We start from the raw sequence: 24917 nt of genomic DNA on the forward strand, positions 1-24917 counted from the left end.
TGGAAAGAACCCAGGGAAGGATCTCGGGAGCCTCTCTGCCATCTTTTTAAAAAGAAATAAAGAAAATAATAAAACGAGTTAGACATGAGAAAATTAGGCACATATAAGTCAAGAAAATGAGTTGGAACCAGAAGTGAGCTTGTGCATAAATTTCAAATCCCAGAGTCATACAGTTCTGGCTGTGAGCCTTCTAGAAGTCATATGAGAGAGCAAAACATGATCAGTTACAAGATTAATTGTTCCTAAGTTAAAACAGATCAGTGTTATATGAGCATGGTTTTTACTAGGAAATAAAGGGAGGGAAATGTCATGGGGGATCTAAAACTTATGAAAATACAAATTTAATAGGCTGATTTTGATGTACTTATTGAGAGAAAGAGTGCTTGTTCCCTGTAGTCAAGAAGTAAGCCATGAAAAAGATAAACCATACCTGCCATACCTTCATAAGAAATTATTTTCAAACCCTTTGAATTGTTGGATTTGTTTATTTCTAGGGGATGTATACACATAGTTTAAGAGTAGGGAGTTTTTGTGTGGAATTTTATTCTAATTACTGCAAAGTTCTTTCTCCGTTAATGCCATTTAGATGAAATGGCTTTCAGGGTAGAACAATGTCTTCTTGAAGTGTTGAGTTTGCATCACTGGTACATGGATTAAAGCTATTTTTTTTTTTTAATTTCTGATTTTACCTCAATAGGTGTCTGAAAAAAATAAATTAGTACATCAACCCTGTGATTTTACAAATATTGTTGTTGAGCTAAAACTAGAATGGTTTTTAAAAGAACAAGAGTGAATTTAAAGCCAAAATTCTAGAAGTTCAATGTTACAGGAAGCTCACGGATGAAGGAACAATTGTGAAGTCAATGTATGAAGGCCTGAAGTTTGGAAAACACTTGGTGGCATTTAGTTCCCTTCAATCACTGGCTCTTGACAAGCATTAGGCTTTTGTTCTGTAGACTGTGCATAAGCATCTTGGAGGAATAACAGAAGGGGAGGATTAAGTCTAGAATAGATAGTATTGCTTTTTTATGTCTCCCCTTGTTGTGTTAGGTGACAAAATTTCTAGTGTACATAGCTATGATTTTTAAAAATGTATTTTTTTTCCCATTTCCCTCATGAGTAACATTTTCCTTACTTGCAGGCAACAATGTGTATAGAGTGTACAGTGTTTTCTTAGCTTTTTTCTTCTTTAACATTTCATTTTACAGGTCCTTTGTGGAACATAAACACTCCTAATGTCTCTTTCTTTTCCCTCAAACCTTGTAGTTTGTTTTTCCTTACAGTCAATGTTGCAGGGCTGGGAAGCAGATAAAACAATCTTGCTCATGTTAGATAAGATGTTTAAAAATAAAAGATATCGTAAGCTACAATTAAATAATGCCGAAAGGTCAAAGTAGTCTCTCTTTCCATAGTAACTGCCTAACTCAAATGAGAATTCTCAAGTATGAAGTGTGCTATAGAAAATGTACCCACTTACTCAGTTTTTCTTTCAGATTCAAAATGATATGGAAATTGGAATTATAATAGTTTTCTAATAACCAATATGGAATACTTTTATATGTTTTCATTTTTGTCTCTTTTATTTCCTAGTATTTTCTTCCAGTCTCATCTTATATCTTATCTGTGATTAAGAAAGGATATGGATTTCTTAATTTGTGTATTTTATTGCATTTCTTGTATTGCATGTTGATGCTGACTTTGTTTTCATTGGTAAATGCTTTGCATTTTAAAAATGAACCTAGAACTCCTCATCTCATATTGAAAACGCAACAAAGGAAAGGAAGCATGACAGATAATTAAAATAATGTGTTTTCCCTTCTTTTTTTAGATGGTAAGGTTGAAGTTACAAAAGAAGGTGTGAAGTTGTGCACCATGGGTCCAGGAAAAGTGTTTGGGGAGTTGGCTATTCTTTACAACTGTACCCGGACAGCGACCGTCAAGAGTAAGACTATTTTATTTTTCAGATACTTTCAAAGTCTTTTTTCCCTTAAATCTGTGGGATGTCGAATAATATGCCTCTTTATTTAATCTTTGTAATTTGATTAATCTGTATTTTAATTTTTGCTTTGCAATATAGTCAATATATTTGTTTACCTACTAAAGAATGATTGCTAGCAATCAGTTTTGCATAGCTTCAGTTTTATTGCTGCATTTTGAAAAGTACGCTTTTAACTTCAAATTCTTATAAATTAAAATTTATAAAATGATATAATTTTATAAATTAGAATTAAACAAGAGCAAGACCTTTTTTTTCCCTGCCTTTAAAACCTCAGGATCATATTTAAGAAATTTTTACATGCTGCTATTTTGGGTTACATTCCTTTCTTAAATTCTAGTTGTTCGTTCAGTGGTTTAGAAAAATTAAGAGGAAAATTTTTCTTTGTCTCATTCAAACATCAAGTGAGATATATCCTGAATTCTAAAACTGTGTCTGAGTATATTCTTGTCTTCAGCTGCTCATCAAGCTGTATATTATAGCATTTTCCTTTTCTACTGATTGAGCTCATTTTAAATCAGGGAAATAATGCAGCTTGTTTCCCTAACTTTACATGTATGTGTGTATATGATTTCTCTAGCAACTTTCATTGCTTGGTAGAAGCAGCTGCAATAGTTAGAGGGAGGGAAATTGTTTTAAATACTCCTTCCTGACTACAGGATGTAATGCGTGTATAACAAACAGAGCTGAATGAATGCAAATGCCAGCAATGGAAGGTCCACTGCATCTTTAGGCAGAGGTGTATTTCATGTTTGAAAAGTTCTTCTGGGATACTACTGTCCTGTGGAATAATGGCAAATACAAGTTACTTTGATTAGGTTGTGTCATTTAAAACAAAATGCTATGGGCAAAATCACATTGTTAATATCAATTAGTTTCATCTGGATGTCACTGTCTAGTTTGTATCCTAGCTTTCTCTCAGAAGTATGGCAATAAGAGTCAGAATGGCATTGAAAGTTGGGTTGTAAAGAGTTTAATAATACGTGGCTAGCTAGAGTCTCAGAAATTGTCTTGTTGGTGAAGCACCTTTTTATTCTTTGAAATCACTATGACATCAATTGCAGCTGAGACCCTTATGAGTCCTTCTTGGCACTTGATTCTTGATTCTGAAAGCATAGAACTCTTTTGATTAATAGGCACTACCATGTTTTTATTTGATATGATCACTTAATTACATGACTCAAAGAATAATGAAGCTCAATGAATCACAAAAGATCCTGCCAGAACTTTAACTCACTTAAAAAGTGCCTTAACTAGTACAAAGAGTAGTCATGACTCTATTAAGTGAACAGATGTTATGATCATGCTTCCTTTTCTATGAGAAATACATTGACTTTAGGGCAAAAAGGGACCAGAATAGAACATTTTGATTGAGCAGGACTTCTCAGAATTGAAATATTACTTTTTCTAAAGTTTTAAAATATTTAAATTTTAAAAAGAGTTCAGCTCATTTAATCTAACTGAAAGTACAAAATTTCCAAAGATCAACAGTTGGTTAATTATAAAGGTCAAAACAATACTTAATCTTTTGAAATATTGAATTACTATTAAAGAAATATTCTAAATAGAATACATAGTGTATTTAAATAAATTTTACAGCAAAAGGTTTGTCATAAGATGATTGCTTTGCTTCATTAAAATTAACTGTCTTAAATTCCTAGTTCCTACAAAATGGTATTAATCCGCACTAACCTCTATTGTGTTCATGTTTGGTAAAGTTAAATAGATACTATATTTCTAATTGAGTAAGAAGGAACTAGGTGTTTCTGAAAGCAAATTATACCCTTAACTATTTGGGGGTGAAAACATCCATTGTTAATGGAAATGAGTGATGAAGCATTTTGTTTAACACAAACTCAGAGATGTCTTACGTTTGTATGCACTTGTGTATGTTTGTGTGTGCTTGAGTGTGTGTGTGTGTTCATTTTTTCAAAGTGCCAACTTAAGATATGGAGGTTGTATTTCAAAAAGAGCCCAGGGTTGATGGTGTGCAAATATATCAATGCATTTATAAGTGAAGAGGTTTTTGTGCATGAGTAAGGAATAATATATTTTAACAACTGTTGATTCTGAATATTGTGTAAGAACTATACAGAGTGAATAATGATTACTTGTTGTTCAGGACCTTTTTGTCATGTCTCCTATACTGTCCAGAGTGATATTTACTTATGACACTAGTCCTTAAAACCATTTTAAATTTGTTTAAACGATGCTCTCAGGCTGATCACTTTATAATTCTATTTAGATTCCATTGTGGATGCTACTTTTACCAAAAAACTACAGTCAATTCTTTCATACTCTTTACGTGTGATGTTTTAAAATGTCCTAATTTGACTCTTTAGATCCAATCCATTTCTCAAGATTCAAGATTGTGTTGACTCTTGTCCATTTCTTTTTAACTATCATTTGCCAGCGATGACCGTTTGGAATAACTTTCAGAGTGGTTTCCTCCACTTGAGTGTACCAGTCTAAATCTGAGAAGACTGCCTTTCCTACTCAATAGCTTATGTGTTCATGCTTTCTTTTTTTCTCACTTACTTGGGCTTCTGATTTCCTTTCCCCCAACATCACGCACTTCCTTTCATGATTGAGAATGTCGATGATTCCCTTCTTTGTCTTTCGAGGTCAGCCTGAAAGCTGTCTAGCATTTTAATGCATTTTTAATCTCATAATTGTAACTAAATCCTAGGTGACATTCAAGAGTTCTTCAATGTAAATGAGTCATTTCGTGTTCAGGAGAGCACTTTTTGAAATTATATCAGGCCGTGAATAAACTCCAGTGACTTCCCTTGCTAACAAATGTGATCCTAACACCTATGGGTTTTCTTTAACTTACGATATCAAAAACTCGGTTTTTTGTTTGTTTGTTTGTTTGTTAATTGAGGTATAATTGACATGTAGCATTACACACAAAAAAATGTACACATTTTAAGAAAGGAAAAAACTGTATTAAAATTACCCTGATGGTGACCACTTTTAGCACCTCTTGTAATTTCAGAAGTCAAACGCGACTTGTATTCATCTTTTGTTATGCATATATATTGAGTATTACCGTTTTAATGCAGTTTTTTTACTTTCTTAAAATGTGTATACATGTTTTGGCACCCTCTGTATTAGTTTTCAGGTGTACAACATAATGATTCAATATTTGTATACATTGCAAACTAATTACCACAATGTCCAGTTAACACCCATCACCATATAGAGTTACAAAAAATTTTTTTGTGTGATGAGAAGTTTTAAAATATACCCTTTTAGCAACTTTCAAATATGCAATAAAGTATTATTAACTATAGTTGTCATGCTGTACATTGCATCCACAGGACTTATTTATTTTACCACTGGAAGTTTGTGCCTTTTGACCACCTTCACTCATTTCGCCCAACCACCCCTATCTCTGGTAACTACCAATCTGTTCTCTGCATATATGAGCTTGAGAACTTTTTTTTTTAGATTCCATATATAAGTGAGATCATTTAGTCTGTGTTTCTCAGTCTGACTTACTTCATGTAGCATAATGTCCTCAAGGTTCATCTGTGTTGTCACACGGCAAAATTTCTTTCCTTTTTTATGGTAAAATAGTACTTATAGTGATATGGAAAGAAAACATCCACGGTATGATGCAGATCTATATTCATAGTCTTCTAGCTTATAAAACACCATTGATTTTTCCCTGAGGAATGAGGATGTAAAAAATATATATAAAATTAACATGATATTGGAAACAAAAATCTAACAAATATCTTGAGGCTATTCATAGCCTAAATAGGCTCAAGTTTTCTTTATTAACTGTGATATGAAAATGGCCACTTTCATTGTGTCTATCCAATTACAAACACTCCAGATGTCACAGGAAGGAAAAAAATCAGTTGTTATATTAGATTTCGACAAACCAAATAATATCTCCAATGTTGTTTAAATTTCACATTTTGTCTAAATATTTTGGGATTCTGTAGACAACAAATAGTTTTCCCATCCATTTTCAAACCCCACAAGGGATAGGAATTTCTAATATGTCCACTAAATAACCCTTGCTTACTTAATTCCCATACTTGGAATCTTGTCATTTTCATGTTTTCCTAAAGTGTCACTCCTGATTGTGTGATTTCACTTTCACTACCCTCACAGCTAAATCAGTATCAATTTACTCTCTCCCCTGGCTTCTTACCTTGCCACTATGCCCTAGGTTCTTTAAAAATTGCAGAAATGGAAAAGTTAGTTACTGGAAACCTAAACATAGGAAAAAAAGGTATTTAGTTTATAGTGAGAGAGGGATTCAGTGACACGTACCCTAAGTGTGAATTTGCAAGGACACTTGTGCTATTGTCTTGTTTTCCTGCATTTCCCACAATCAGATCTCACAACTACATAGGGATTTTTTTTTTTTTTAGGTCTGAATCATGACTCTGCTCCAACTTCAGTTGTGCATAAATTGGCATTTTTACCTTAAAATACTAAACTGAAGCCTGTTCCTCTTACTTTGAGTTTCTAGCTCACAATACCCCCAAACCTTCAGCAGTATGTTGTTCTAACAGTCCCATTCAAAAAGACTTCAGTAAAAATACAAGAATAAAGTTCTCTCTCTCTCTTTGTAGGAAAGCATCTCCATACCAGGTTAAGATGATCACCATAGAAAGTTATCTGCAAAGAATGGGTGTGAATTTGCTTGGGTAAAATATCTGAGTAATTATTTCTGCTTAGATTAATTCTAGCCAGTATTTCAATATCCCACAGTATTAAAATACTTCAGTACTAATGCAGAAAAGCCTAAACATTCTCCAAGAAATCTGATAAAATGAATACTTTAATAATATCTGGTAAAAATATTTTTCTGCCTTTGTTTGAATCCTTTCAAGTTTCCATGTTTAGTCTTTCCTAGAATATTTGTGTGGGAAAGTTAACTAATATACATCAATGTGTCATAGACATTATAAGAATAAGGTTAAAATTAGGTTTTGATTTTTCTGTTTATTTTTGTTTTTAAAATAAATCTGGGTCTGTACAGTGAGATTGCTTATACATTTCCTTTTAACTCTGTTTCATACATTACAATATTCAACCTGGCTCAGAAAAATCTGCCAACTGTGAAAACCTAAAAAGATAAATGGGGGGAAAAAGGAGATTTGACTAAAAATTCTAACTCAAATACTTCTATGTGTGCTAGAAATGTAATATCTATACCTTACATACAGTGGGTCAACATCCAGTGCTTTTTATTGGTAAAGGAACAAAAGAAATGAATGCCCATTTCATTGTTAATGAAAAGAAATAATAGACGAAGTTGTTACAGTGGCTGTAAACCTCGAAAATTCCTTAAGTGACTGAAACAAGAAATAAGCAATTAGACACTTTTTAGGAAGTATCATTATAGAGTTCCATAAAGCATCATATTTATGATAAAGGTATTTCCACATGTGAAAATGAAGCATCATTGTCTGCCAGTACAAACAATTGTCGTGTATGCAGTTATTACCTGGGGTTTTAATGAGCAGGAATGACAACACACTGTCATGCTCCCTGTACCACAGCACAAAAGCAGAAGAGATAACTATGCTAATAAGGCATTCTCTGTTCTGCCTTCCAAGAGGCAAATTAAAAAGATGCATGCTTTCTCCCAGCTTAACGTGCATGCTTTCTACCAAGAATCCTGAAAGAAAGGACAGAAGACAGAAAATAAATTTAGGCTGATGACAACAGAAACATGACCCTGATTACAGAAAAAAAAGTCCAGTAACTTCTCAAGGATTGTCAACATCCTGGACAATGAAGCATACAGTGTATTGTGGTAGCATCTTGTTTAGTGAGCTAATTAGACAATATTCTTAGTAAATTTTTTTATCACATTTGTCTATTCAAAAATACTGTGAAATTAGTATCATAAATCCAATTATGTAATTCCTGAGAAATAAATTTCTTTAATAAAGGAGTCAATTCACTAGGTGCCAATGTGGCCACATAACAGATTAACATAACAAATGGATATACAGAAGCTATTCTTTAATCTCATTCTTTTATTGTTTAAGGGAATTAAAAATAAATTTCAGAGAAGAACAAAACAGTTGTTAAACTCCAAATTTCTTTTATAGATTAAAGGTTTTTGTTTGTTTGTTTTTTATTTTCTAATCTTGATGGAAACTGTTACAGTTCAGAATTTATTTATGATTTATATTTAACTACTTCCCAAAAAAGATTTTAACCCAATATTGACTAGGCCTAGTAGACAGGCATATGTTAATAGTGCTTCTTGGAAGGAAAAAAAACCCCTCTCGCAGTCAAGGGAAGGCAATAGCACTTAATTCCTTCTTAAGGTTAGATAAATTACTCTCTCTCCCTCCCTTTTTTAATTACTGAATCGTTGAGTACCTTGAGTATTCCTAGAGAATGCTCAGGCTTTAACTGATAGGATATTATTATTATTTTAAGGATCAGAGATAATTTAATAGTAAATCTAAACAATAGACAAGGGAGGCTGATTTTTTTTTAGCATTTTCTTTAATCTTGCAGAACTAGCAATTTTCCCATGAAGACCTACATCATAAAAGCTCCCATACAAGGTAAAGCTTGTGTCAGTTATTGATATACTGAATCTTTATTCATTCGTTTAATAATTTACAAAGAGGTGATTTTTGTATTTATTCAGATGATTGAGAGAATAAAAAGTAGAGCAGTAACATAGGTCAATACTGTATATTCTGTAATTTTTTTTAAAGGAAACTTTCCCGTCCATGGGTTGTGAACGATTCCTAATGAATGCTCAAAAGTAACAATGATTATAAGAGCAGATAACATTTGAAAGCTATGAGTGATGCAGTGGGCTCAGAGCTTTTGGATAGATGGTGGTGTTCTCCCATTTTACTGCTGAAGCAGCTGAGACCTAAAGTGGTTAAGTGATTGGTCCCATATCACATAGCTAGTTAGAGGGAGGACCATGAGTTTGACACAACTGTGCGATGCTACTGCCATTTTAAATTTTGTCTGCAGTCATTCATTTTGGTTTTAAAGACAAGTGAATCTATAGCACTACTTCTATGGACTAAAAGACTATTTTCACAAAAAGTTACACAGCACGTTACATTAAAATTTTTTTAAAGTTATAACACATGGACCCACAATAAGTATATCTGTTACAAAAGGATGAATTCTATAACACAATAAAGAGAGGGTCATAAGTTTAAACCCTGAGAGACACATAAGCAATCAGAGCCAATTGCAGGATCTAGTTTTTGCAATGCACTGAAACACATATGAATGTTTCATGCAATGAAATTTTATGGTTCAATATTTGAGACATTGCCAAGTTGCTATACATGTCTACATTTCTTTTATAAAACCTACTTGTCAATGAATTTCTTTAAGGTAGGGCTTATAAAAATTTAAACAATAATGCAAAAACATTGAATGAAGAACGAGGAAGGAAAATTTAACAGTACTTATGTTATTTTTTATTACGGAATAAATACATAAAAATAAAAGAAAAAAACGAGTCATGACAGTGTGTTTGGCTTTGCTTTCCCCTTGAATGTCCTCAGACTAGTGGAAAAATACTGTCAGCAATTCATTGGTGAATCTGAGGAGCCCTCTCTTCTTATGGGAGGCCCTTTGTTGGCTGGGTACATGTCGGAGTAATCATGAGAACAACGATTGATAATTCACGACCTGTTGTCCATGCATTATTTACAATGATCCTAAAATATCCCAACCTAGTGAAAGAGGTGTTGTCTCTGAATTTCCAGATGAGAAAATGGAGACCGAGATCGTGGAGTCCATTAATGTCAGTTCGTTTACAAACCCTCTGATGCACATTTATGTATTAGGTTGGTGCAAACGTGATTGCAGTTAAAAGGTTAAAACTGATTGCAAAAACCGCAATTACATCTGCACCAACCTAATAGCAGTATTCGAAGCACCTGCTATCAGCATCCGTTCCCCTCCCCACCACCATGTATAGATTCCTGAGTAAGGTCCGTGTAGGCCGACTACTCAAGTGTAAAGTGTGGATTAGGGAACATCAACTGTTTGGTACAAAGTTTATCAAAGTGTGGTCCCTGGAACAGCAGTGTCAGCATCACCTAGGCCCTTGTTAAAAGTGCAAAATCTCTGTCATCCGCTATCTATTGATTTAGAACTTTGGGGGGTATGTCACTGTGGGGGAAGAAAAGGCTCTCCAGGTGATTCGGATGCATCTTAAGTTCGAGAACTACTGACCCTACATCGTAGAGGCACTTAATTTGTATTTGTGTAATTTAATTTTCCACATAGCACACTCTCCCACGCATTGAACTGTCTATACTGAAGAATTTAAAAAGAAAATTACAGTCAATATAATTAGTATTACTCTTGATATCATTGTCATGCAGGAGACCCTGCTCGCTGCGCCATGTGTCGTGCGGGATGTCCGGCGGGGTCCCTGGTCTTGCTCCCCACATAAGAACGCAGGATATGGTGAGGCCAAAAAGGAACACCCACAGAGCCATAGGTAGGGGAGTCATACCACTATACTCTCGCTGGCGGCTGGATTGGAGACACAGGAACCAGGAGCAACACAATTCTCAACCCTCACTGCGCCGCTTGCAGCTCAGCCACCATCTCCTTGCTAGCCCCCATTTTCTGCTAGCGTAGCCACGGCGGTTATATTAGTGCCCAATGGCTCACGGTTACAGCTGACGGCCAACTAGCCACAGCTGCTGGCCATTTGATCACAGTCGATGGCCATTTACTACCTGAGCCAGCACCTTTCTATGTGAGGCCGAGAGCCTGGAAACTGCTTTTTAGGCTCTGTCCCACAATCATGTAGTGTTTTTCTGAGTTATTTTGTTGCTGTTGAGAAGAGATATTTGAGAAAAGTTGCATTTTTCTTTTAGGGAGTGAAGCACCATTAATGGAAGAGTACCAGCATTGTGTAGCTTGTGAACATATTTTTTTGAGGACTAGTAAGAAGTAAAATTAAAAGAACAGCTTGAGGGGGAAGGAAAGAATTTAAAAAATCATGGGCTGCTGGGCCATGTTGTTAACCAGAATAACCTTTAGATTTATTGAATTTGATGGCTAAGATATTGGTAGGAAAACAGAAAGAAGTGGCATTCAATTTTTATTGTTCATTTTCATGATTGTGAGTATAGTTTAGATTAGGTGAAAACAAATGCAGAGGACATTTTAAAGAGAACAGCTGAGTTAGCGATGTCTGAATAAATGCAATGCTTTTCATTGATAGATCAAACGCATTGGACCAATAATGGTGAAGGTCCTTATAGCTGGTGTAGCTGCTCGTTGATTTAATTCATAGTGAGGGTCCAGGCAGTCCTAGATGGATTGCATATCTCTTAGCATCTGATAATTAGAAGACTAAAAGGTACCCATGTATCTTAGTCATTGAAAAAGAAATGGGGGAGTTCTTTGGAATTGACAAATGTAGAGGTCTGAGACCTGGAGTGGTGAAGGATTTAAGTGAGGAAGTGCACCAGCAAATTTCTGCAGGGGTCTTGAAGAATTTAATTTTCACTGTGAATGTGACAGTAGGTCATAGAAGTCCGTAAAGACTTCCCAAAAAGGCAGGAAGAACAGGGTCAAGAAATGATATGAGCTCAGGAAGCTGAACAGTGTTTTCTGTGGCTAAGTGTTCTTTACTACTTATTTTCTCTAAAGGACAATCTGCCTTACTAATGATTCACGCTTTACACCACCATAATTCCTCCCCACGTGTAAGTAGAGCAACTTTTATTGATTTGGAAACATTGTTGTCGAAGTTTCCTGAGTGGGATCAAACAGTATTGTTCAGACTATATTTATAACTGAATTTTTTGTTTTATTTCCAAAGAAAAATCCCATGGAGCGTTTCTGTGTATGAAATTTGTAAGCACAGACCTTTCTGGTTACAGAGTTGGGGAGCAGTTGGGTTCCCAACTCCAGGAACCCCACCTAGTGTTTCTCACTCTTCATTCTTTCTCACTCTTCCCCCCTGGATTAAGTCCCTCTACGGCAATTTTTTTTTTTTTTTTTAATTTAGGTCAGGTATCATAGTTTGAAAACACTGCTCTAGTTGGAAATCCAAGGTTAGTAGTAGTAATTCTTCTTTCTTTTCTTTCCTTCTTTCTTTCTTTCTCGTACTTCCTTCCGTCCTTCCGTCCTTCCTTTCTTTCTTTCTTTTCTTCTTTCTTCCGTGCTTTCTTTCTTTCTTTCTTTCTTCTTCTTCCTCCTCCCCTCCTTCCTTCTTCTTCTTTCTTCCTTCTTTCTTTCTTTCGTTCTTTCTTTCTCTTCCTTTCTTTCTTTCTTTTAGTTATAGTGAGACATACATATAATATTAAGTTTAAGGTATATTGCATAGTAGTTTGGACCTTTAATATAACTTCTGAAGTGATACACCCAGATAAGTCTATCCTTAGTACCCACCTGAACCCTAACATAGTTATTAAAATATTTTTGACTATATGGCATATTCCCTATGCTGGTAATTTACATTACACCCCATTGACTCTTTTGTAACTGCCAATTTGTGCTTCTTATCCCTTCACCTTTTTCACTCTGTCTGCCACGTCCCCTCCCATCTGGCAACCATCAGTTGTCTTTATAAACTAACCTTTAGGTACTTACACTTGGCTATGTGTAGTAAATCCAACCCTCACAATGGTCCTGCACATTTCACATAATAAACACCATTGCATTGGGTGGCCACTGAGCTGTAAGCGGGCTTAAGAAACTTGCGTAAGGTCCCACATCTGGATTGATAAACTATCTCTTTGACAGTCTCCAGTAAAGACTCTGAACTATATCATCTCAACCTCGGTTTCTGGCAGTTGACAGGTGAAGATCTAACTTCAGATCTGTCCTGTCATTCATCAGAATTTCTTAGGCTCATACCAGATTCTTGTGAGGCTCTGCTAAACACCCTGGAGAGCATCAGCAAGAGAGGGCATATCCCTGCAATTAAGATATTTATAAATCTAGTTGGAGAGACAGGATAAAATAAAGAAAAACTATAAGAAATTCTTGGCGAACGAGAGACTTAGAGAAATAGAGAAATTTTGAAGGAGAGAGAGCTCATTTGACTGCAATGGACAGGTTTTCTGGAGGAGACAGAAATTAACCTGTATCAAAATTGATGAGTAGAACAGTTCTGAGTATAGAATCTGGAATCATATTGCCTGGGTTGAGATTCTTTGCTCCTTGCTTAGCTTTGCAACCCTTGGGAAAATAATTTAATGTTCCCGGGCCTCATTTCTTTTATATCCTTAAAATGATAAGGACCTGCCTTGTAACTGTGACAAAGAATGAGAAAAGGAAATATCTGTGAAAGGGTTACTGCAGAAACCAGCATGCGATGCATTCAGCAAAGGTTGTTCTGTTACAGCTGTTGTTATCATCACAACTAAAACTATTAAAGCATGAAAGGATTCTGTAGGTTGTTAGGACCTTCATTATTTGCAGAACCTGAGAAGCGACCTTGAAGAACCCAGAGCGCAGTTTGAAACCCACAGGTAGAGAAGTGTAGGAAAGGGAAGGGCCATGGTCTCAGAGATGGAAGTTCCTGGAAGCATCCCAGGTCCTCAGACACTCCTCCTATTCACAACAGTCATTAACCCAGTAAAGTTGGTTCAGATGTGTCCTTTGAATAAACTGGTATGAGAAATGCTAAACATCAAAAACAAACTATCGGTAAGGAGACAGGGGAGAGTGATTAGATCACACAGGCTGGGCATTCCAATGCAATGCTTCTGCTTGGAAGCACGACTTTGGACTGCGAAAAAGTAAAGAATATTTATCTGTGTTGGCTGAAATTCTGTTATCATCACTTCCCTCTTGGGCAGAATTCTCAGGACTTCCATGAGAAGTCAGGTGTATTCACAGCCTGAATAGGGGCCTAGTGTATCAAGACCTTGGGAAAACTAATAGATGATTATTGGACATGCTTTTAAAATGTCAATTCTTTCCTTCCTTCCTTCCTTCCTTCCTTCCTTCCTTCCTTCCTCCCTTCCTCCCTTCCTTCCTTCCTTTCTTTTTCACCACCCAGAGTCAGTTCTCCTTCCATCACCATATATTTGATAAAATGTCAGTTACTTTCAAAAGTAATATTTTAGACAAATGACACCTATAGTTTTTATCTTAAGATGCAGCCTGGAAATTCAAGACTTCTGGTATCCAATGCATTTGTCTCCTTTGATTGCCTTAGGAAAGAACACTAATCTATGTTTACCACGTCTGTACTTACCATCTGGATAAAGATGCTGCTAATGGCCACAGTTCTCATAAGAATGATTAAAATCCTGGTCCCCAACAGAGTCAAGCTCCGATCCCTTGGCCAAAGCTTTGGCTTTTATCTATAGGTTGAATTTAGCATTTCCTGGTTTCCCAAAAATTACAGTTATCCCATGTTATGGAAATTGTTCATATTCATTGCCTTTCTCTGTCATTTAGTACTACGACGCAGAAATCTAGCCATTTAAATGGAATTTACCACGACATACAGCCAATCAAAGTTATCCATGAAGCTTGAGTATAACATGAAGCCTAGTGAGCTGCTAAGAAAATGGGAAATGAGATTCTCACCAATGTGAAGCGGCCCAAACTACGTGCAACACAAAATGTAATACATGAAATTTTAAGATTATCAAAATATTCAAAATGGAGTTTTTGAAATGCTAAACATCTTCTGAAACTCAAATTTGAGTTGTAAGAAACCTTAGACCTCAAGAATTACCTGCCTTTGGGGCAGCCGAATGGCTCATTTGATTAGAGGATGAGCTCTGAACAACTGGGTTGCCGGTTCGATTCCCACATGGGCCAGTGAGCTGCGCCCTCCACAACTAGATTGAAAGACAACGACTTGGAGCTGATGGGCCCTGGAGAAACACACTGTTCCCCAATATTCCCCAATTAAAAAAATTTTTTTTAAAAAAGGCATTGGCATTGACATATTTTTTTAAAAAAAGAATTACCTGCCTTTGTCTATAACTAGTTTTAGGACTAATAAAAATGGAAATCAGCTCTAGATGTTTGGGGCTTTTCAAAATTAGGTCAAAATATACTTCAAGAGTCTCAGATTAAAAAAAAAAAGACAGAAGGGGGGGAAGCTAAATGAAAGACGTAACCTTTTATCTATGCATTCTCTGAATCTCCTACTTGTGTTTTGTGTTTCTTAATCAGAAGGGCTGAGGCCTTGGACAATAGTAAATAATTATAAAAGCAGCAGAAATATTTTTCTATACTGACTTTTCCCCTATCACTTACTTTAGTTAATTTAACATGCCTTCATATTTTTGATCATAAAAATAACGTTTAAAATGTATACATGCAAAGATTTTTTGAAAACCATTTATGCCCCACTACCCAGAAAGAATACTTTGTACATTTTGCACTTTCGTCTTATCCTCCTGAATATTTTAAAAAGATCACACTACTCCACCTTTTAATGCACAGGCTCAATTCTGAATGTTAATCATTTGTTTATAGTTAGTATGTGCTTCTGTTGCTCTTAGGTTTTATTTTGCTTCAAGGTGGTTGGATTTGTTTTCATTTTCTCTTTGAGCTTTTTACTTGAATGGTAACATTATTGTGCCTTTTCTTCCACTCCTTGTCCTCCAATTTTTTTCTATTCAATTTTTGCTATTAAAAAATTGTTTCTTTTCTGCTCTTGATGTGAATATTCTCCTTGGTCCATGCAACTTAATAACTTACATTAGAATATTAATACTTTGTATTCATGTTTCATGAATACTTTGAATTAGAAACTGTTATGCATGCCCTTTGTTAGCAGGGCTGATTAAATTGGAATAGAAAGTACTGATGAGAGAATTGGTATTTTTCTACAGATATGTATGTTCAACACTAATGCTTATCTAGTGGTTGGCATGGCACAGATTCTGAGCATTTGAATTTTAGGTTTTTTCCTATATTTGTAATTACATCCTGGCGTTCTGTTTTGGGAGTTAGACATTTATTTAGTTGAGTCACTGGTAGCTTAAAATTTATGGAATAATTATGTTGATTGATTTAAATTGCTCAGCAGAATCATTTTAAAAATTAAATGTTGGCAAGCTTGATTTATTTACAAGCATGGCATTAACATCTTAGAGTATTAGTTAAGTAGTCACTAGATTTCTTTTCCAGATAAGCTCTTAAGGCATATAAATTTATGGCATTTGTGCATAAAAAGTTGTATTACTTTTTCTATAAACTGACTCTCAACTGTTAATGTTTGCGAAATGTACTAGTACACTGGTAAACTACCCAGAACAGTTTTATTTCTCTTTTTTTAATAATATTTTATTTTTCAATTATAGTTGATGTATAATAGTATACTAATTTCAGATGTATTACATCGTGATTAGATATTTATATAATTTATGAAGTGATTACCCCAATAAGTCTATACATAGTTATTACATAACTATACATAACATACATAGTTATGTACATAACTATACATAGTTATTACAATATTATTGACTACATTCCACTATATTTTACATCCTGATGACTATTTTGTAACTTGCAATTTGTGCTTTTGAATCCCTTCCCCCTTTTCATCCATCCCCCCAAACCTCCCTCCAATCTGGCAACGATCAAAATGTTCTCTGTATCTATGAGTTTGTTTCTGTTTTGTTTGTTCATTTATTTATTTTTGCTTTAGATTCTACATATAAGTGAAATTATATGACATTTATCATTGTCTGTCTGACTTAGTCCATTTGGCATAATATCCTCTAGGTTCATCCATGTTATGGTAGATGGCAAGAATTCATTTTTTTAATAGCTGAGTCATATTCCATTGTACCACCTCTTTTTTATCTATTCATCCACTGACGGACACCCAGCTTGCCTTCAGATCTTGGTCACTGTAAACGATGCTGCAATGAACATATGGAGGCACATTTCCCATCAAAGTAGCGTTTTGGGTTTCTTCAGATAAATACCCAGAAGTGGGATTACTGGGTCCTTCTTTGCCTCTTGGTATAGCCTTTGTTTTAAAGTTTATTTTGTGTGGTATAAGTATTGCTACCTCAGCTGTTTTTTTTTTTCCTTTCCATTTTCATGAAATATCTTTTTCCATCCCCTTACTTTCAGACTGTATGTGTCTTTTGATCTGAAGGGAGTCTCTTGTGGGCAGTAGATGTATGGGACTTGTTCTCTTACCTATTCAGCCACCCTACTACATCTTTTGATTGGATCATTTAATCATTTACATCTAAAGTAATTGTTGATAGATGTAGTTATTGCCATTTGATTAGTCATATTTTTAATTTTTTTTTCTCTTCTCCTTAAAGAAATGTCTTTAACAATTTTTGTAGTACTGGTTGTGTGGTGATGAACTTCTTTAGCTTTTTCTTGTCTGGGAAGCTCTTTATCTGTCCTTCAATTCTAAGTGAAAGTCTTGCTGGATGGAATAATCTTGGTTTGTAGGACCTTGCTTTTCATCACTTTGAATAATATGTGATGATCCCTGCAGTAAGAAATGTCCACCACTTAGGCCCTTCAAAAGTAGAACTTATTCATATTAGGCTTATAATTTGGACTTCTAATTAAAATTCATCTTTAGTATATTCTCCATAGTGCTTTCGTAGTACTTCAAACATTATCTTTTGAAGTACAACGATCGTATCCCAGTTACGATCACCTCCTTCAGACCTGAAAGAAAATGTTAATGACAAGGCCTGTGGCTAAGAGTCTTTTGGATTTGGACATGATAGGGTAGCTGTAAACTTTGACATTGGTTCTGTGGTGTTTAGAAGCGCACAATATACATTTTCTTTTTCAGAACAGAGCATTTAGAGCTTAGAGAATATTGATAGGTGTCATTGATAACATAAGAAGATTTGTAAATAATGTTTTAGGCTCTAAAATTTTCTAATTAAATGGCTACTATAACCATGGATTTTGAGGTCCAGTTGCTAGTCAAAAAGGATGAAGAAAAGGTAGATTTCAGAAGATTTATTAAGGAATATAAACATAAAAAACATTTTTTTTATTGAGGAAAAAGTTTATGTTCTATTTAAAAAAAGTGATTTGGTTATTCTTAATGGAGGCCAAAATCTGGGTATATCTAAATGTTTGAAAAAGATCTAAAAAAATGAGGAAAATATTCTGAACATTCTCGTTCCAGTGGTTGTGTAGGTACATGAAAAGAAGGGAGGGCTCACCTAGTGTCAAAGCATGTGATACATTTACAAATAAAGAAAATCAATCAAGAAACATACATGTAATGTCTAATGTATATGGCATGTAGTAAAACTCATACAGAGTAGAATTAATCTACTTTTTGAAAAAAGCCAGTTTGATATAAAGGGATGAGAACATTAAAAAAAAGAGAAAATTGTTGGAACCTTGAATATTTGTATAGTATAATGCTGTTTTACTATTCAGACTTTTTGGTTCAATAGAATACATTATTGTAAGTGTACATTGATGAGAAAATGCTTTCTTAATTGTGGAGTTACTTGAAATTTTCGATCCCAAGTACCATTATTGGCATAATTCCATCAGTCCCTATGAGTATTTTTGTTCCTCTTAAGAGAAATCATGGCAACTTTGGAACTCACTAAGAATTAAAGAAAGGCTTTTTTTTTCTTTTTTCTTTTAGTGCTAAGCTTTTATGCTTGGTATTTTAAATGAAACCTTGAAATCATTTTCAAGTATCTTAGCAAATTATGACTGTAACAACACGCTCATTTGAATCACAGAAGCTTGCCAGCATTGAAAAGACCTTTTTTAGAGGGAAGAAAAAACAAAGAAAAGGAAAAAAAAAAAAACATTTTGAGTTCATCAGCAGTAATTTTTTTGCATAATTTGGAGGAGAAAATAGCTTTTTCTGTTATGACTGTACTTTTAAAACACTATTTTCAAGAATTCTTGGAAATATCATGAGAAACGTAGAGGAGGGTATATAAGCAGACATAAGGAATTGGATTGATTTCCCACCTTTCCTTTCAAACTCCCCCTGGTTCTTCCAGTACAAACTCTACTCACCTCGACAGACTATGGCATCGCGTCAAGAACCGTGGACTCAGACCCAAGTTTGAAAGACAGCTCTGTTACTTGGGTATTTACCCTAAGCAAGTTATTTAACTGATGTGAATCTAAATTTCTAAAATGAGACACTATGGAATTAAATAAACAATATGTAGTATTGAATAGATACTCAATAAATGTTTACACTTTGCCTTTTTGCATAGCATAATGTAGATAAAAGGGACAGAACAGAGGGGTACGCACTCTAAAGAAGGAGAATCAGAAGCACCCAAATGAATAGTGGAGTTTTGTGTCCACGGGTTCCATCGCCTCCTCACTGGCCTGGTCTGCCTGCATTAGGACCTTCCCTCTCCCTTGTGACACAACAGTGGCCTCTAGTCTCTTTCCTCTTGCATCTACCCTAGATGTGGATACCAAGTTAATTTCATTCTAACCTTTCTGAAAGAGGCATCCTGTTGTATAGCTCACTTCAACTCCCCAGTATAACCTACACAGCTCCCCAAGCTGTGGCTTCAACCTCTCATGTCTCTTCTAGGCAAAGCAGCACGGTGGTAAGAGTAAGGTTTTTCAGTCAGCCCAAGGGGACTGAATGCTGACTTTACTTTGGGTCTTAGCAAGTTGCTTACCTTCTCTAAGCTTCAGTTACCTCACTGGTAAAATAGGAACAATAAGACATATTGTATGGTACAACCCATAAAATGGCTTTAAAAAGGTACTATATGTCAATACGTTAGTATTGTGGCAGATTAAAAATATGAAATCAATGCATAGTTTGTTGTGAGGGCTTCCTATGCCAAGATAGCCATCTTAATTATCCCATCCTTTGAGTAATACATTTCTAAGGTTCCCTGAAGCTCTTCTGTCTTGGAACTTTTGTGTAGGGTATTCTTTCCATGTAGAAAATTTTCCATTTAAAAGTGTCTTTCTATCAAATTCCTGCCTGTGAAACTCATATCTGCTTTTAAAGGTCCTACTCAATTCCTTCTCCTTTGTTCTCATCCCTCATTGTTTGTATCTCACTCTGAATGGTGGCAATCTCTCCTTCACTAAGGTGTTATGTCTTTATAGGTCTAGACTATGCCTTAATTTAATTTTTCCACATTTATACTTTACATTTTCCACATGTCTTGGAAATTTGTGTTGAACTCTCTGGAGGTTGGAGAAGGTACTCGTGGAATGAAGAATTCAATTGGTGACAGCCTTCAAGGACGTCGGTTTCTGAGAAGCTAAAATATTGTCATAGGGGCATTCCTGCCACGAAACCATGATTTGTTAATGATGATGGATTTGGACTATACATTACAATTTCTTAAGGTTTTATAATACTCTTTGCAGAGTCTTAAACAATCTGAACAAAATATTTGTAGATACCATGATAATGTCATCTATATATGTGTTTTAACAAAACTGTGAAAGGTTCCCCTCCCTTGATATTTAGCTAATTTAGAAAACTAATGATCTAAGCAAATTTATAAGTAAGCCTTTTCTTTGACCCATGAAAATAGAGGAGGAATTGCTGTAAAATAATTCTATTCCTAAGCTTTGTTTTCATTTAATTCTACTTGTGACTCTGAAAATATTGTTGACGCATGAACTGGTAAGGTTGGAGTAATTCTGCCTGAACTTGCTAACAATGGAGGCCACGGCATGAAACTGAATTCAGTATTTATGGCTTCAACCTGGACTTGCCCTGTTGAAGTTCTTGTTGGGAATAGCAATTGCCAAGCCAGTACCCTTTCCTTTGAGCTCCATTTATACTCTCTGCATACAAAAGGTGATCATTGTCTTATCTTAAAGCATCTACTTCTTCTAGATTCGCAAACAGAAACCACATATTTCTTTTATTGATAATATTGTTCCTGTATATTCTATTTCATTCAAAGTTTTATTGAGCACCTACTAGCTCTAAAACCCATACACGAGACTCACTGTTCACACAGAGTTCCTCTGTGAATGAGCCGCATAGAATTAGAAACATGCCCTATAAATTTATGTCCCCTCAGTCGACTGGACAAAAGAATGCTTTGCAATCGAATTGCAATGCCTGTATTTTTTTTTACTTTGTACAGAAAGTCATTGTCAGCTTTTTCCTTACTGAAAGCACTTTGTTGTTATTGCTGTTCTGTTATTTTTAAAGCCCCCAGCTTGACTAGATGTATTGTTTCTTTTAAAGATAGAGATAATTAGTATTGATTAGCAAAGAGGAATATGTACTGATAATCTTAAGTAGGTGGATACCAAATCAAAAGCATTGGATATCAGGGAAGTTGAGCTTAATGCAACTTGATATTATTAAGAAACAGGGGCTGACAGTTTCTTAAACAAAGAGAAAATCTAACGTGTGCCTTTCACTCAAGGTTTATAGTGAAATAGACGTCCTTTATACTGAGGTGACTTTTTAGCCATATTATTAGCCACTTTACTTTAATAGGTGCTAGTTTTTGTTTGTTTGTTTGTTTGTTTTTATTTTTTTTTTTAATTAAAGAATAATAGATAGTGTCCTGGTTATCCTCTGTTTTCTTAGTTGACCATAGTTTGCACTGATAAACATCTGGAACATTTCCTTTGGGGTTCCAATTATTGGAAGTAAACTACTTGGAATTATTCACAGATTAGTGGACAGCAAGTTTCCTGCCTTGAGGATTTTTCTGTTTTGAATAACAAATCTCCCCCTGAAGATGGTTAGACAGAACTCATTTGCACTAAGCGCCTGTGTACCAGATCTTGGAAATAATTAGATTGCTTCATAGCTTAGTTTCACAAACCTCACTCAGTGTATGGATTCTTAAATAAACAATAAGAAAATTGTATTACGAAGAATGACAGCCCCCACACACATCCTTTTGTATGATAAAAAGGTGATTAAACATGATGTTCAAGTAAGGCAAGATTCCTAAGCATCTACCTATGAGGCTCTACTGAAATTTTGTATTGTCTTTAAATAACCATCAGGGCGTGTTAAATTACATTGTTTGCTTTTGTTATTAGTTTTTGTACATTATGTGATCAGGAAAAGGGCTTCCTTGGAAACAAAAGGGGCATGGATACTTTTTCTTCCTTTCAGGACTGATTTGAACTATGTTCAAACTTTCTTATGCCTTAAGGAAAAGAGTAGACACTATTAGTATCCTGTTATATCTTGACTGTGCTATAGTATTGCAGGACAGCTTATTAACAGTGACAACTTTTGTTGGTAAAAGCTATTCACACCTGCTAATAATGTACTTACTGCAAGACAGGCTCTCCCCAGCCAGGCTTCCCTTTAGGCAACAGTTCTCATGAGAACAAGAAGTCTCTTTTTATCTCTTCATTTTACATATAGGTCAGTTACCCTCATAAACCAATCCGCCCAGTTTCTTGAACCCTTCTTCAAAATACCTCCTTTAGTTTTTAATTCTTAAGTACATCATTTAAAAATTTAGTAAGTTTCGCCAGAAGTTTAATTGGAGGATGGCATTTCCATTCTTTTCGGCCTAGGAATGACTGCTACGAGTATGAATAGCCTCCGTGCTGTTTTGAGAAATATCAAAACTGAAATACATTTTTTTGGAGAAAAATGATCATCCTCTACTGCTTGAGCCTTTCTTTTAAGAACTAGCTAAGCTTTAAGTTTTCAAGTCAATGCTGATTAAGGAAATATAAAGGTTACTTAGTACACTTTCATATCAACAATTTAAGGCACATTGGCTTGAAATAATTTCACATTTCTTTACCAAAAGGATTTCACTTCCTAAATCCTTTAACTTAACTCATCAGTGCTTACTGCATATTTTGTCATTCTGTAATTCTTAAATTTCTTAGCAAGGTAGTCATTTTTCTGCAGACTGTTGTTCTTCAAGGGGTGATCTGTCTTCAAATTTCAATTACGATCCAGATCACCACAAGGCTTTTATCTCTTCTCCACATTTGATAAAGAGCATCATTAGATCTTGGGAGGACGTTAAAGAGCGTTTGCTCGATGCAAAGAGTACATGCATCAATAACTTATTTAGTAGGTTGAAAGGCGAAAAGCAAAATATAAAGTTAAAAGTACAGAAACTTGACAAATACTGCCAAGCTCGTAATACCTGTTCAAATCATTTTTAAAAAATCAGAATATTTGAAATTTGAAGTAAAGCGTTAAAGCCCTAAACCCCTGTTCCCTGTCATTTTTCAAACGAAAAACATATTTAAAAATTGTGAATGTTAATCTGACACCTTTCTGTTGAGGACATTATAATTTACCAGGAGGTTTTAAGTTAGGGCGTGTGTTTAGTAGGGGAAAAAAGGACACATTTGGTATTTTATATTTATTAGGATATAAGCATCTTGACATATAGAGTAGTACTTTACAAACATGAACCCCAAAGTCAAATAAAATAAACACTAACACACTGACGTCAAGTAGGAATTAGTAGGAGTCAGCGACAAGATGTGAAAACTTAGTAGGAAGTTGGGGAGTTGAACTCACCACGGCTCCCAATGACCCCTGACTCCTGATGTTGACTCCCTTCTATAATTCCCTTCCCTTAAGTATAGGCTGAACTTAGTAACTTGCTCCTAATGAACAGAATACAGAGTAAAGGAAGAACCACACCTAACTGAAAATGGTTCAGACAAATGTTAGGATAATCTTAAGGAGATTGTGTCACCGGTGGGGAAAAGCTAAGCCCAAAACGACCTGGACAATAGAGCCCGTGACTTATGGTTATGTGATTTATGAGAGCATATCACTGCCAAATAAAAGCAGTGTAACTGGAAACAAATTAGAAATCATGTTACAGCAGTTATCATGAATATCCTATAATAAAAAAAAAGAGTATTTGAGTTATTTGATTTATTTCCATTTCTGGTATTTGGGGACTGCAGAGAGATAATGAATCAGAAAGAGCTGGACATCTTTACCATATCAATATAATTGGAAAAATTGACAGCTTTCCTTTTCATTCAACAAGCATTTCTTTGGCACCTGTTTCCTACCAGGTATTGATAGTACATTGTTCTAGGATTAAAATAAAGTTACGTTGTAATTAATGGAGTCATTGGGAAAATTCTCACAATCTAATTTGAATCTTTCACAACACTTAAGATAAATGCCAATCAGCTCTGGTTCACTTAGTGACCTGCAGGCCCAGCCTAGCTTAAATGTACAAAATATTGATAGCAGTATGCATGATTTCCTGAAAATTAATTCTCATAATGGTGATCGTTTTTTAATATATGGAGGTTTAACTTTGTATACACTATTTTAACATTATGATTCACTAGATGTATTTTAGTCATTGTAGATTTTTAAGTGGACTACAAGGTTTAATTTCTAACTATTGTCCTTTAAGAGATTTTAGGGACAAGTTTAATCAATATAACAGTAGAAAGACATTTTAATAAGAAGCTTTAGCATTGGAAGTATGAAAAACTCATTACATTTCATGAATTCGATTTTCTTTCTGAATATAATTGGAGTGGAAGTATTTTATTTGGTTGATGGCAACACTATAAGCCAGCTATGCAGTAGACTTTGACACCTTTTTTTACTGCTAGCTGCTGTTTGTGCAGACTTTCACGTTGAGTTGGACACACGCCTTGATGTGTTTAGCCAGGATTCTAATCTTTGAATCTTTGATCCAATACCAAGCGTGTGATTAGATGAAAGCTATGTGGTATTAAGAATTTAAGCACACACGCACATATCATCTTGATAAACTAGAGAATAAAAATATTTGCCTGGGGGCCCCAGATAAGGCTTTGTATAGTGTAGGCCCCCACCAGGTCCCTGTGTTCACCTTTTCACTGGTTATCCAAGAACTGCATTCTTCTACTCACTCATCCTCTTCAGGTTCTCTCTCTAAAGTGTCCAGAGTGGAATATAGTCTTTCAGCTATTTGTTTCTATTCCAGACTGTAAGCTCATGGGCCCTTTTCTTCTATGGTGTCGCCACTAATCACTGAGGGGAAGCAGAATAAAAAAAAATTTATAAAAGCTG

General features: G+C 35.1%; 1 protein-coding gene across 2 annotated transcripts in view; it reads left to right on the plus strand.

Moving 5' to 3' along the window:
* Positions 1-24917, plus strand: part of PRKG1 (protein kinase cGMP-dependent 1) — a 1124480-nt gene that overhangs the window by 435796 nt on the left and 663767 nt on the right. For both annotated transcript variants that reach the window (XM_033130095.1, XM_033130094.1), the window contains exon 3: positions 1829-1942. In XM_033130095.1, the coding sequence (XP_032985986.1) occupies positions 1829-1942 (114 nt within the window). The remainder of the gene's footprint in view (positions 1-1828; positions 1943-24917) is intronic.

Source organism: Rhinolophus ferrumequinum, chromosome 16, assembly GCF_004115265.2.
Source record: "Rhinolophus ferrumequinum isolate MPI-CBG mRhiFer1 chromosome 16, mRhiFer1_v1.p, whole genome shotgun sequence".
NCBI lineage: Eukaryota > Metazoa > Chordata > Mammalia > Chiroptera > Rhinolophidae > Rhinolophus > Rhinolophus ferrumequinum.